The 14,422-nt window shown below is 46.5% G+C and overlaps 1 protein-coding gene across 1 annotated transcript in view; it reads right to left on the bottom strand.

Annotated features, from left to right (window-relative positions):
• Window positions 1-14,422, bottom strand: part of LOC146869469 (complement C4-like) — a 520,274-nt gene that overhangs the window by 325,515 nt on the left and 180,337 nt on the right. The window contains exons 7-9 of the mRNA XM_085599862.1: window positions 14,318-14,405; window positions 6,664-6,769; window positions 3,098-3,230 (exon numbers count right to left, since the gene is read on the bottom strand). Coding sequence (XP_085455988.1) covers window positions 3,098-3,230; window positions 6,664-6,769; window positions 14,318-14,405 — 327 coding nt within the window. The remainder of the gene's footprint in view (window positions 1-3,097; window positions 3,231-6,663; window positions 6,770-14,317; window positions 14,406-14,422) is intronic.

The raw sequence follows: 14,422 nt of genomic DNA, 5'->3' as shown, positions 1-14,422 counted from the left end.
TATTTAACTTTGAACTTAGACCAGCTATATTCCAGGTCATGATGTTAAGACCTACCTCTGGTAATATTACATTTTTAGGTGTTATTTGGCTTGTTATAGCTTTAACAACACCCTCCAAAGGGATACTTCTTACTTCTAGTTGGGTAATCGGAGATGCTACAGTAAACTCCTCCTCGTGTAATATACCAGGTACAACATTTGATCTAGCCCCCGTTGTCTCTTCATTACTGGTAGTGTGATTATTTTGGACATTTGTTACCTTCAAATGGGTGTTTATATCGTCAAATAAGCAGCAACCCAATATACTTTCATCACCCCCCAGTCAATCAACGGACTCCAGGCTACTAAACCGATTTTGCAAGGGGATAGGGTCTATGGGAAAGGGATGTCTGGGCCAATGTCCTTGTAAAGGGCCCCTCCCGTTTCTGCGCACAATTTCCCAACCATCAAATTTGGTGGTAAAGTGACCAGGGGGGTAAAAGTAAGTCAGAGGAAAGGCCTTAATTGACACATCTATTTTAGAGTCATTCCAGTTACAAATATAATCGACTATAGTGGGGTCATCGGAATTTACTAAAATACAGTCCCCCTCTATATTTTTTGTCAAATGACCAACCCATGGCGCCCTCCTGACCATAGTTATCTTGCAGGCTTTGTGCAGTGGAAGTGGTCTATTTTTATTCAACCAGTGCACAACCCTGTTTTTCAAAGTTGTAGGGGACTCAACCTCTTGTTTGCCCAGTAAGGGAACCCCTGTTAAGATAACAAAAAATGGGGCAGCTTCAGGTGGTAGATTTGGTATATTTTTACCCCTTGGTGTCACAGGAGTAGAAGACTTGGCATCGTGCTTATGTTGGGGCGCTTTACATTGAGCAAGTTGCTCATGGTCGGGCATGACCACAGATTTATTAGTTGTAGTCGGGTCCTGATAGGTCATAGACAGTCCTGGCAAGTTTTGTGGGACGGCCAAAACAGTTTCTACTCGGGTGTTATCCGATGATTTACAAGCGCCAGGATGGTCCGTATTGCTTCTAGAGTAGGAAAAACCACTAAGCCTTAATTCAATCTTAGACAAATGATCTTCAATCTTATTTATTCTATCCTTTATAGGTTGAAGAAGCGATCTAATTGCGTCATAGATATTGGACAAATCATAGCACAATCCCTCCCCGCTACTTATAACATTTGCCCCCCCACTAGCAATTTGCACCACAGGTAAAGGGGAAACTAGGGGTGCATTTTTGTTGATCGGTGTAGCCGGTATATGCTGCTCTAGATGGGCATTAGACGATCTGGGACATCTCGAGTGGTTAGCAGGCTTTGGCTTTTTACTTCCTTTCTTAGCCTTTCCACCATTTGTGGGGGTATAACCATGTTTAATTTTAGGGACGGCCCCAAGATTCCTATCTCGCAGTTGTCTAGTGCATGGTCCTGTAGTTGCACTATGTGTAGATGGTAACGGACGGGGTGAACTCAACAGTGATTCAGAGACCAAAGACTGTTCACCCACTGACACTGCAACTGTTCCACTAGGCAATAAATCAATAGTCGAGACATCAGTGTCAGAACAGGGCATTACAGGACTAGTAATGATAAGTGGAGCCGGGGTACCAACATTGGCTATATGACCCAGCGAAGATCTCCTGGCCGCCGCGAGATCCTGGGATACACGACGTTCCAGGAGCGTGATTTCCTGGTCAATCACACAATTGACTTTGGTAATAAATTGGTCCATTGCTCCGGAATAGGGGACTTTTGGAGTTTTCCCTTTCGTGTCTTTAGCTGGCATGGTAATGGCACAAATACGAGTACCAGATGGAATATAGCTTCACTAGACTGCAGACTTACACAGTGAATATAAACTCGATATCTTGTTTAATTGACACCGTGCATCACAATCTCTACACTCTATGCCACACAGGTTTTATAAAGGCAATAAGTAGTACCTGACGGCATCAGTCACATGTACGTATTTAGGGGGGTTGCCCAGTCCAGTCTCTTCCTGGCGATGACGGGCAAGGACGGGCCCGCCCGCGCGCGTCCCGCGCTGCGGGAGCTTCCACTGGCTTAAGTAGGACACCGGCGCGCTAGGATGTCGTCAGGCGCTGCGCCGGTGTCTGAGGGTGCTGGGATTTGTAGTCTGCACAGCCGTTCCCCTCACGGCACAGGAGTTCGAAGCGGTGGGCAGGTAGCAGGATTCCCCACAGGTAAGCCGTTCCCCTCACGGCAATTAATGAAAAGGCAAGGTGAAGCACTTTTTGCTCCTCCGGCGCGTCCCGCGCTGCGGGAGCTTCCACTGGCTTAAGTAGGACACCGGCGCGCTAGGATGTCGTCAGGCGCTGCGCCGGTGTCTGAGGGTGCTGGGATTTGTAGTCTGCACAGCCGTTCCCCTCACGGCACAGGAGTTCGAAGCGGTGGGCAGGTAGCAGGATTCCCCACAGGTAAGCCGTTCCCCTCACGGCAATTAATGAAAAGGCAAGGTGAAGCACTTTTTGCTCCTCCGGCGCGTCCCGCGCTGCGGGAGCTTCCACTGGCTTAAGTAGGACACCGGCGCGCTAGGATGTCGTCAGGCGCTGCGCCGGTGTCTGAGGGTGCTGGGATTTGTAGTCTGCACAGCCGTTCCCCTCACGGCACAGGAGTTCGAAGCGGTGGGCAGGTAGCAGGATTCCCCACAGGTAAGCCGTTCCCCTCACGGCAATTAATGAAAAGGCAAGGTGAAGCACTTTTTGCTCCTCCGGCGGGGGTTGTCATTTTGTGTTTGTTATGTCACTGAGTTATTCTGGTCATGTGAGGTGTATTAGCAGAACTGTCCTGATGTCCATGTTGTTAGTTGGTCCAGAGGATCCTGTGTGTCAGGGTTGAGATGCATTGGAAGTGCTCGAAGAGCAGTGACCCTGCAGGTCAAGACTGAGATCTATCAGCAGAGATTAGTGCTGGCAAAGTACCTAAAAAGTAGTGGTCATTCAAGTCAGTATTTAGGGGCACGAGTACAGCAGTGGACAGGTCCTGGTGCTGAAATAGGGGGTGTACGGGGAGGTATAAATAAATTTGGTGCATTATGGTACTGGTAGTTGAATGGCCCAACACCGCTACTCACTTGCGATCTCCAGCACGGTCACAGCAATGTACAGGTGCCTCCCCTTCAGATCGGCCAGGGACAGGTTGAAGGATTTACAAATGCTTGAAATGCTTTCCCCTGTCAAACTGACCTCAGCTTTCCCCTCCACCAGCTGTTGGTAGAGAAAGACATAGAAAAAAGTAAATAATAAAACATCATTGATAACTAGCTGACCACAATGATAGAAATGTAGATATTGATTGATAGAGCACATAAACAAAAGACATTGATGATTTCCTGATCACACTCATAGATTTCTTTTGATACAATATGTAAGCAAAAGTATTTGATAACTTGCTGATCACACTGATCTATGTTCTCTGATACAATAACTGAATAACCCACCACAATGATGACATCTTGCCACCGCTGTTCCAGAACCTACATTTCTGCACATCTGAGGATAGATAACCCCATAGCTGTGGCGTGTCATCTTTAATATCTAAATGCTTATGTTGTATGCATCTTGTTTTGTTTTGGTGTTTTAGGGCATTGTGCACACTGACACAGGCCTGTGCCCTGCTAGGTACATTACAGAGTAATGGAACATAAGCTCTCACCAGTCTTACCTGGCAATCAAGTCAGTAGTGTTTTGTGAATGTTTTAACAGCTGCCTGAAACAGGTGCTACGCATGGCAACATAAAGGTAGCAGCATTCGCTCTGGTCGAGTGAGCCCACACATGAACCGGAGGCTCCTTATGGGCCAATGTGTAACAGATTGTAATAGCTGATCGATGACCCTGTGGTCCTTAGTACAATGGATGTACAAGATCAAGGCCTTCTTGGCGTCCAAGCAGTATAGCCTCTCCTCCTCTTTCCAGGGAAGAGGTGGAGCAAAGAATTGTGGAAGGGTGATGGATTTTCTGACTTGAAAAAAGTCACCTCCTTCTGCAGGAATCCTGCAACACCAGTTTTCCGGGGGAAAAGGTGGTGTACGATGGATGCATGACAGAGCTTGTAGCTCACTCATGCAGCAAGCTGAAGTTATCACTGTGAAAAAAACTGTCGTAGAGACAACGGACACAAAGGACAGCTGTGCATCTGCTAAATTTGGTACACATAAAAAATGTGAGAAGAAAATTAAGGTCAAACCGCGGCATCATAAAAGGCTTGGGTTGACACGTATGAACCAAATCATTGGTCTGGGAAATGCAAAAAGGCAGAAACTGCTGGCAACCAATAACGGTTCTCATTTCACGTCCGTTATGGGCTTAAGACAGCACAAAAAGTAAAACATACAACAACTTTGCTTGTAATGGATCTGTATGAAAGGATGTGCACCAGGCTTCAAATCTATCCCAGTGTCCAGCATAAACCGTTTTCGTAGATGGATGCCTGGTCACTAGGATGATATCCACTACTTTGGGAGGAAGAGCGAAAGCAGTCAACTGTCACTGCTCAATCTCCACGCATGGAGTTGTAGATTGTCTAGGCCCAGGTGCAGGCCAGTGCTCTGCTGCTGGGACAAGAGAAGAACCACTCAAACAGGCCGCCTGATCGGATGACAGGCCCAGAAATGTTGGAATACCACACTTATGACTTGGGCCCGGTTATTCCTGATCTTCTTCAGAACTCTGGGCAATAGAGGCAGGGGGAGAAGGAGTCTGACAGGGATGATAGGACATAGCCCTGTTGAATGATTTGGAGCACCTACTGTAAGGATGTGATGCTCTGCCACTCATGAAGGTAAGAACTTGGTCTGCCTTTTGCAGGGTGGCCATGCGCTACAGCGGGCAAACTAAAGCGGCTTGGGAGCTGAAGTTGAGGGAATGGGAAACAGAGCCGTTGTAGGCTGGATCCCTGTCTCCGGCCTCAAATGGACTGGTGGGGGTCAACTGCTCCAGTGGAAGGCCTTCGAATTGTCTTTGCCGCTATGTCCCTTCTGAAGCCTTGAAAGATGTGACATTGCTGGGGATACTGCTTGTGAAGTCTGGCCACCTGCCTATTTACCATGGTATAAGAGCAAGGCGTGGCCCTGGTGCCCATCATTATGTCAGTGAGTGCTTCAGCAAAAGAAAGAAGTGTCTTTGTAAATGCCTGTCCGGGCTGTGCTTACAGAACTCATGTCAGCACATTTGTCTTGACCTCAATGGATGGAAGATGTATGTCCAAACCTTTGACCGCACACTGGATGACCCTAGCAAAAGAAGCTGATTCTTCTGTTATGGGACCAAGTTGGTATTGAAACCAGTATCAGGGAATATATCCAGGCCACTAGCCTCATACAAATACATGTACAAAAGTATTGGACATCATCCCCATTGTCATCGCTAAAATGATGTTGGCTTTGGTCAGAGTCTGAGCCAAGCAAGTTGTGAGGCTGGTGGATGATTTCCCAATACCTGAGTTGGGAAAGGGGATGGACTGTGGCATTTGTCTTGACTTCGGTCACGGTGGAGTCGGATTAGTTTCAGATAATCGGGTCCTCCTCTGGTATTATCACTATTATTAATATTGTATAGGACTTATAATGCAGGCAGCTGTGCTGAGGGGTCTCAAGGCGCAGGATAGAGGCAGCTGACGGAGACCGCAGCGGGCAGCTAGAAAAGCCATGACTTCAGATTCTTACAGAAGGCAAGTAAGGGATTACTGTTCCTGAGAGAGGCGAGGAGAGAATTCTGCATATTAGGACCAAGGCAAGCAAATGAGCGACCCTTCATGTGGGTAGGATGAAACCTGGGCATAGCAAACAGCGAGAGGCTGGATGATCTCAGCAGACGCATAAGCACGTGGGGCATCATTGGGCTGGTGTTGACGTGTCAGGTACAGGAATAGCCCACGGTGCGGGAATCATGAGTCAGGTTGGGCGTTGGCCCCAGAGTCTACATTGAGGACAAGAGGCACAGACGGTGTCAAGGATGGTTGTGCTGAGAGTAACCCAACAGGAGGCTTCCTTTGATAAATGAGACCTGACGGCGCACCAGAGGGAGCCAGAAATGTGACAACTATGTGTATTATGGTTTCTGTCAAAGGAGACTGATAAATGTTGGGTGATTCAGGACAAGTTGGGGGACCCATTACTCACTAAGAGAATGGGATCAAGATCAAGCGGCACCTTGATGTCCTTGTGACTTCTCAAGACGAAAGTAGCAGAACAGGGAGAAATGACGCTTGGATTTCTAATTTTTCTTTATTTACCTGACAACTCAATTGAGAGGAAGATCTGTTTGCGAGAATGGCATTGGGAGCGGGAGCAGTCAATGTGGCCCTCAGTTCCTGTGCTAGGCTGGGTCAGTTCAAGTTTCAACTTTTTAAGTTGATAGCATGAGAATCACTGAGTTGAGTAACATGCCTAATAGTCTCATGCAATGTGGGCTTTATAAATAGTCAGCATCATTTGACTTTTTTCACAGTGGTGATGCTTGCAATGCAGAGAGTCATCCTCTGAGTAGATGCACCTATTCACTGCTCCTGAATTAAGCAACCTCTTTGTTAAAGGTGTGGAGCCAATCCACTCCATGCTTTTCCCATTGCCCTGTGGTGACCTGGAGCTCTGTGGACCCACACATGCGCCAGGTCACCCAGTCAAGTCACACCCACTCACCTTGATCTGCTGCTCCGTGCCTCGCAGGAATTTCTTTGAGCCATCTACGTCCAATATAGCGAACCTCACATAGCTGACCCCTTGAACACTCTTGCCATAGACGTAGCTGGAAAAGAATTTAGATTCATTGGTGTACTGTCTCAAACAGGCTCTGCCTTCCTGATTGCAAAGGAGAAGTTACGCACCTTCTAGAACACTCTTTCTGGTAGATACTCTACCTAGTTGCATGTTCCTCACCTTTTAAATATTCCCCAGGTGTCAAACTGGATCCGGAAACATTTCAGCTGTACTTCTGTGTGCCAGTAGTGATGCCGTTGTGCTCTGGAAAGTAGTTGCTTTTGAGTTCAATCACAGAACAGGGAGCATGGGAGGGCCAGTGAGGAATCTGCAGCTGGACAGAGTTTATACCAAAAGAGCATTACTTTAGGTAAGTAACTTGTTCTTCTGATTAAGAAATCTATCCGCAGATTCCTCACCTTCTGAACAGATACCAAATCAGTTGAAGATGGGTGTGTGAAGGGACAAAAACCAGAAAGTTACTCTTTGTGCCTAATCCAGGGCCACAAGGATGTCTTGGACCTGGTCAGTCCTGACCTCCTTGAGAACTCTGGGCAAGAGTGGCAGACATTGCCCATTCTCAGTGGTTAACAGATAGAGCCAAGTTTCTCCCCATTTGCGGAAAAGACCTTGTGTCACCTGCGGGTGAAACTGCCACTTGTGATCTGTTAGGTGCCTACAGCTGAGCTTGTCCGCACTGGGATTCAATTATCCTTCCAGGTGGCTCGCCACCAAGAAAGATTCACTGGAGGTCCAGAGGCATAGGGCCTCCTGGCACAGTGTCCATGACATCTCCCTGCTCCCCAACCTGTTTGTTGCAGTACATCCAGGTGGTAGTGTTGTCTGTGAGCACCTGTGCCAATTTACCCTTGATGGACGGTAGTAAGGCTTTCAATGCCAAACAGATGGTCCTCAGCTCCAGATGGTTGAAATGGAGCTGGGCTTCCCCCAGAAACCAGAGGCCTCTGTTCTCCATCTTGCCTATCTCGTTCCAACCCAGAAGGGGTGCATCAGTCACCACTGCCACCTCTGGGTAGGGTAGAGGTGTCTGCCACTGACCCAGTCACGGTCCAGTGACCACTATTGTGGATCTTTTGGAGTCTCCTCGGAGATCTGGACGTGGTAGGAGAGGTTCCCTTGATATTGGGCTCACTAAGTCTTCAGATGCCACTGCTGAACCTTCATAAGCCATCTGGCATGCTTGACCAGCAGGATGCAGGAGGCCATCAGCCCCAGTAGCCTCAGAGTTGACCTCACTGAAATCCAAGACAGCGGATAACCATAGCCTCAATGTCCTGGACTCTCCTTTCTGGGGCTAAAGAACAAAACCAAACCATGTCCAGAATGACTCCAATGAAGGGGAGTGTCTGAGAAGGAGTGTATGGTATGACTTTGGCACTCTCATAGTGAATCCCAAAAATGACAGAAGTGTTGCTATTGTCTGGAGGTTGTTGACTATTGCCTTGAGTGAGCCCACCTTCATCAGCCAGTCATGAAGGTAGAGAGACGAATGGGACAACTGGCCTCCAAAGGTTTGCTGCTACCACCACCATCACTTTCGTGAACACCTGGGGTGCAGTGGGAAAACCAAATGGGGGGCACAGAGAACTGGAAAAGCTCCAGTCCCACTACTAACCCCAGGTATTGGCAATGGGCATGTAGGATGGGCATATGGAAATAGGAATCTGTAGGTACAACGCCACAATCCAGTCTCCAGGGTCGAGGGCAGACAAGACCTGGGCTAGCGTTAGAATCTTGGCTTTTTCAATCTAAATGAAGGCGTTGGGTCTAAAATAGGACGATGGCCTCCATCCTTCATTGGCACCAGAAAGTAGCAGTAATAACAACCACAACCTAATTCCGGTGCAGGCACCCTCCTTGTTGCCCCTTTGGCTAAAGGAACTTGCACTTCCTACCTTAAAAGGGACAGATGATCTAACAACAGTCATTAGGGGGATGGTGGAAGATGTAGCGGCATGGAAATGAAGGGTAGGACATACCCCTTTCCAACAATTTGCAGGATCCACCTGTCCCATATTGTGACCTGCCAACTGGGCAAGAACCATCAGATACTGCTTCTTATTAGGTAGCTGGGCTCCACTAAGGGCTCTTTAAAGGGGTTTGGCAGATGGGGCTGCAGGGGGGAGAGTGGACTGGATGGACAGTTGACCTTGAACACAGGAGCGGTGAGCACCACGACCGCAAAACTGCTAGACACCTTGTTGAGGTTGAATCAGTCAAATCAGCATCCCCACTGGGCCTGTGCCCACCCGGAATTATGGCAAGCATCTCCAGCTTATTCACTCCTCAGCTCCAGTCCCCATTGCATGGGAAACTGCTCTAGTCTCCCCAATCTTAAAGTAGCCAAACGCTGACCCAGGCATTACATCAAATTACCGGCCCATTTCTCTCCTCTGTAAACTTCTGGAGAACATCATAAACATGCAACTCTTTGCCCCTTGGAAAAACACTGGCTCCTCGCGTCCTCCCACTCTTGTTTTAGAGCATGCCACAGCACAGCGACAGTGCTAGTCGCTGTCATGGACACTATTAGATTGTCCTTGGATGCGGGCACCCTAGCGACGCTAGTACTTCTAGATCTGAAGGCATCCTTCGATACGATCATACATGGGATTCTCATTCGCAGGCTGCACGACATTGGAGTCTATGGTAAGGCGCTCAAATTATTCATCAACTTTCTAAATAATTGTACCCAATCCAATACTCTGAACCCCTTTAAGTCTTGTACTACGCCTGTTGACAAAGGTGTACCACAGGGTTCCACACTTAGCCCTCTGTTTTTCAACGTTTATGTTGCCACTCTGGCACAGCTCATCAAGACATGTGGTTTTGAGGCAATCTCATATGCTGATGAGACACAATTGGTCATCTCTTTTGGTCAATCTAGCAGGGGTTAAATCCCGCTTCTCTGATTGTATGAAGAAGATAGTAGCAGAAAACCTGGGCATAAAGTCATATCTCACTTTCTCTATAAAAGAGCATACATCTGTTATCTGTGGAACCTGCTTCACCTCCATGGGATTACTGAAAAAAGCTTTTCCTTGGCTTCCTCCAACTTCCAGCTAAACACTGGGGCAAGCCTTAATCACACATCTTTTAGACTACGGCAGTGCATTATTGGTCGCTGCAAACAAGGCTCTGTTGTCCAAACTCCACGTGGTACAGAACATGGCAGCCAGACTGGTTGGCAATCGTCCATCTAGATCCTCTTTTGCTCTGATGATTCTGAACTCTTTGCACTGGTTATCCATCAGGAAAAGGCTCATGTGCTGTCTTACACGTAAGTCACTAAACGTGAATGATCCATCTTACCTGCAATACAGGCTCCGACTGTATAACCCGACCAGACCTTTAAGTTCTAAAGACAAAGCCTTTTTGCAAATCCTGCGAATGCGCGCTGCCAGTTATGGCGGTAGGTTGGTCTCTCCCTTCCACTGGAACAAACTAACTCTGCATATCCAACTTTACTCAGAGTTTGGAAAGTTAAAAAATCTTTTTAAAACATGGCTGTTCTAGTCGATTGGTTCAGCTGTTGCTCTTCTATATCAGCACAGAGCTGGGCTATTCCTTCGGGGAGGATTTGTTCTGTGCTATAACGAATGTGGTTAACATAACATTGCATATCCGGAGTGGAACGGCATCAGTGTTGAGCCACCCAGCACCACTTACCTGTGCACAGAAGTGCTGCTGAAAAGTTTGCGGATCCGGTCTGATGCCTGGGGAATATTTAAAAGGTGAGGAATCTGCAGCTAGAAGTCTGTATAAGAAGTAGGGCAGTGGCTCTATCACAGCCAAAAATATTCTCCATATGTAGTTGGGCATAGTTACAGACAAACTTTGCCCCCCTCCACGCACATCAAACAGTTAGTTTATGGCAGAACATTCCCCCATACACTCACATCAGTACACAGATTTGTCATGTGCCTTGCCTCCTTTCTGCTCTTGTTCACCATCAAAGATGATATTTATTCATTTTTTCACTAGCATGTATTTATAATTTTGCAGTGCATTATTTTGTTTGCTATTTCATTTTCATTCATTCAAAGTATAATGTTGCTTTTTTTATAGGTTGATATTTTATCAATAGTTTATGTATTCTATATCCATATAGTGTAATTCAGGGAAAAAGATAAGTTTCATGTAAATGTGCAAAATAATTCACACTCTTTTTTTTACACCTTACATGACAAATCACAAAGCTCATTGTATTCTCCGAATAGTGCTAAGAAATAATATGTGAGGTCTAAGGTGGACCCTCTCGGGAAGAGTGAAAGTCACATCTAGATTGCGGAACCAAAAGCAGCCCTAGCAAAAAATGCTCAATTTAGCCTCAATCCTCAAGCTCAGGCATGGCTGGCACAGGTAAGAGCGGTAGGGTGGGGCAGGGGCGAGGCAGTGCCGGGGCAGGGTGAGGGGAAGTCAACAGACGAAGGGATAGGAATTTTTTTTTTAAACAAAAAAAACACTTACCTGGAGCTCGCTGCATCGCCGACTCGGAGATGCGGTGAGTGCAAGGTAAGTAGTTTCTTAAATGTATTTAATTTTCCCTATCCCGTCGTCTGTTGACTTCCTCCCACCCCGCCACCCCACCGCTGTTACCTGTGCCGGCTGTGCCTGCTCAAGCTATCTCTCTCTTTCTATCCATTGTCTCTCTCTCCTCCTTATCTTCTCCATCTGATCGCTTTCTCTCTCTCCTTTCTCCGTCCATTCATCTTGTTCTCTCATCTTATGTCTCGCTTTATGTAGTTAACCATGGACACCTGGTGAAGGTGTAAGAAGCACCAGGAATGCCACTGGGCTTTCCAAACCAGTCTTCAGGGCTACGTTCAACCGGGGTACCGCCCAGTAGGATAAAAGGCCTGTTTGGCCTTGGCAGTCATGCGTCCCTCTACTAAGATGGTTTACACCTGCCGATCAGCGGAATTTGTGTCATGGTGTACAGAAAGACACATTGATCCCCTTTCTGTCCCCCAATTTTCAGGATCTCCTGTTCTTTCTTTCCCTTGCCCAGCAGAGCTCTGCTCCGGGGAACTGTTAAGGGATAGCTTCCTGAAGTCTCTGCTTGCTTCAGTTGCGTGCGAAGAAGGGCAAGGCTGTGCAGAAGTGGACCATCTCCAGATGGATCATGCTCTGCATTCAAATCTGCTAAGCATTGGCAAGGAAGCAACTTTCTGATGGTTTGCATGCTCATTTCACAAGAGCTAAAGCTGCAACCACTGCGTTATCACGTGGAGTTCCAGTCGTGTACATCTGCAAAGGCAGCAATGTGGTCTTCCCTGCACACGTTTTTGAGGTCCCTACAAGAATAGGAGGCCACTGAAAACTTAACACAAAACATACCCAAGTCTCATTTTAAATTGGCACCAATGATATAAAGCGTCACACCCGCCTGGCTAAATCAGTGAGCGAATAATGTGAAATGATGTCGGGCAGCCAAATCGCACAGTGTGCTGGCTGCTTTATGTGAATAGAGCAGCGCTCTGTATTTTAGTGCAGTGATGCGGACACCAGCATTAAAATGCATTAGTGTAACGACTGGTGCGTGGTACTTGGCAAGGGTGAGCTCCTCTAGGAAGGAGAATTTTTTCAGAGTGAGCGTATAAAGGCGCCGGAGTTGTTAGCTGCTTTGAGAAAGCAGTGAAAAACGAGGCTAATATTGTATTTCACATGTGTAAGGGAGGTTCTAACAAGGAAATCTTATTCCACAATTCACCTTTTAAAATAGAGTAAGCTGGTTTTATACTATTTAGCTTCTTTTAAAATAAAAGCAGGAATAACTGGGATTCACTTAAGCTAATGTGCAACTGTCACAGTTAAAAAGTATATATCTATTTCCGGAAATTCTTATCATAAAAACACAGGAGACCTGTTATCACACGAGCACAGTATACAAGCACATTACACAGGGAGCAAAAACAGTGCCTTCTGGATTTTAAATCCCATGGCTTGCTACTGACTTTGAGAGGCTTGGTGGTCATAGCTAGGCTTCGTGTAGTAGCATCGTGAGGTTTTAGTGATTAGTAAGCCCTTATGACTTCCTTTAATTTATTTATTTTATTTTTAAAGGTTTTATATAGCATTGGCTAGACCCGGGGGTATCAGAGCGCTTTACATGATTAAAAAGTATAGTACAGGAGTAACAAAAATTGTACATAAAGAAGAATTCAAACTGGTTAGGGTAAAAAAAGAGCAAATACAATAAATACAATTTGCATATGTCAGAAAGGCAAAACACAGCTATCTACATAAAATGACATGGACACAGGCAAGACAGAGCAATCTACATCAATGACATGGATACAGGTAAGACAGAGCAATCTACATCAATGACAGGGATACAGGCAAGACAGAGCAATCTACATCAATGACATGGATACAGGCAAGACAGAGCAATGTACATCAATGACATGGATACAGGTAAGCAAAAAAAGGGGGGGAAAAAAGAGGTTTCTAAAGGTTAGGTTCACCCTCCATTTTGTACATGAATCAAAAAGAACCTGAATGAACAGGTAAAAGAGCCTAACCTGGGGGTGTCGGGAAAAACAATACGATTCCGCTGATCACCCTAAAGAAAGAAAGGGGCAAAACTAGGCCTTTCTTGAGTCCCCTCACTCACCAAGGTTTCCCCTTGGTGACATGCTTCATCATTGGGGTCCTCTCAGTCCTCTACGGGCTGAGGCGTGCTACAACTTGCGTATTACGTAGGAGCACTTAAAACAAGTTTTATGTGTAGTGCAAGTGTAGTGAAGTGGAGTGGAAAAAAATAATTAAAATAATCAACTAGTGGGCCAAATATATTTTATTCTTGCTCCTAGCTAATTGGTTAAAAACGGGGTAATATGCTAAAGGCCCTAACTGTAATGAATAGGTGTGCCTAGCATATGGTCAACTAGTTTCGAGCTTCCCCAGCTCTTCCTCAGGACCACACCGGGACCAGCCCAGTGTGAGAAACCACTCCTAGAAGACCTAAATTAGGTGAAGAAAGTGAGACGCTGCAACTAATAAGCATGCGTTAAAATACATACGTAGGTATACGTCAGGAAATATATTTTTAGAGGCAAGCAATAAGCCTCATGGTCAACGGAGGGGGGTGTGGAGATCTCGTACACTTGTACGTGAAAAACCGCACTCTGGAAACACCTACTAGCGCCCAGCCTCTAGGAAGGTAAGAGTTGCAAAGGTCAAGAAGGTCAGTGGAGGAGAGAAAATTTGAAGCGAGGAGAGGCCTATGAGAACGGCAATGGAAGGGAGTCGTACTCCAAGGTTTAGGATTAGAGGTGTGTTGTAAGCCAGAGCCAGGGGAATTTGAAGGATTGAAGGGGGATTTGGAGTTGAGGGAGTTGAAATCTTTTCTCAGGCGTGAGAGTTCGACCGACAGGGTTTAGAGATTATGTTCTATGTTGGACAGAGTCTTGGATAGAAGAAGGAAGGGGAAAGCGGTTGAGAAATAAATAAAATGAAACAAGGAATGCTGAAGGAATGCTTTGGTCCTTTCTTCTGGGCAAGAGGCACCCAGAGAAACAATCCAGTGACAGCCTGCCCACCCTCTGAGCTCCTCAACCCCGGTGCACAGTACCTGGCTTCCACGATGAAGTCAAACGCATTCTCTGAGAGCAGAAAGTACGGCTTGTCGACAAGGATCTTCACCTCGAAGTTCGGCAACACTATATGTAGGAGACAG

This window comes from Triturus cristatus, chromosome 1_1 (genome assembly GCF_964204655.1).
Source record: "Triturus cristatus chromosome 1_1, aTriCri1.1, whole genome shotgun sequence".
Classification (NCBI taxonomy): Eukaryota; Metazoa; Chordata; class Amphibia; order Caudata; family Salamandridae; genus Triturus; species Triturus cristatus.
Note: the sequence above shows the minus strand (reverse complement) of the source record. Positions and strands in the feature narration are given on the sequence as shown.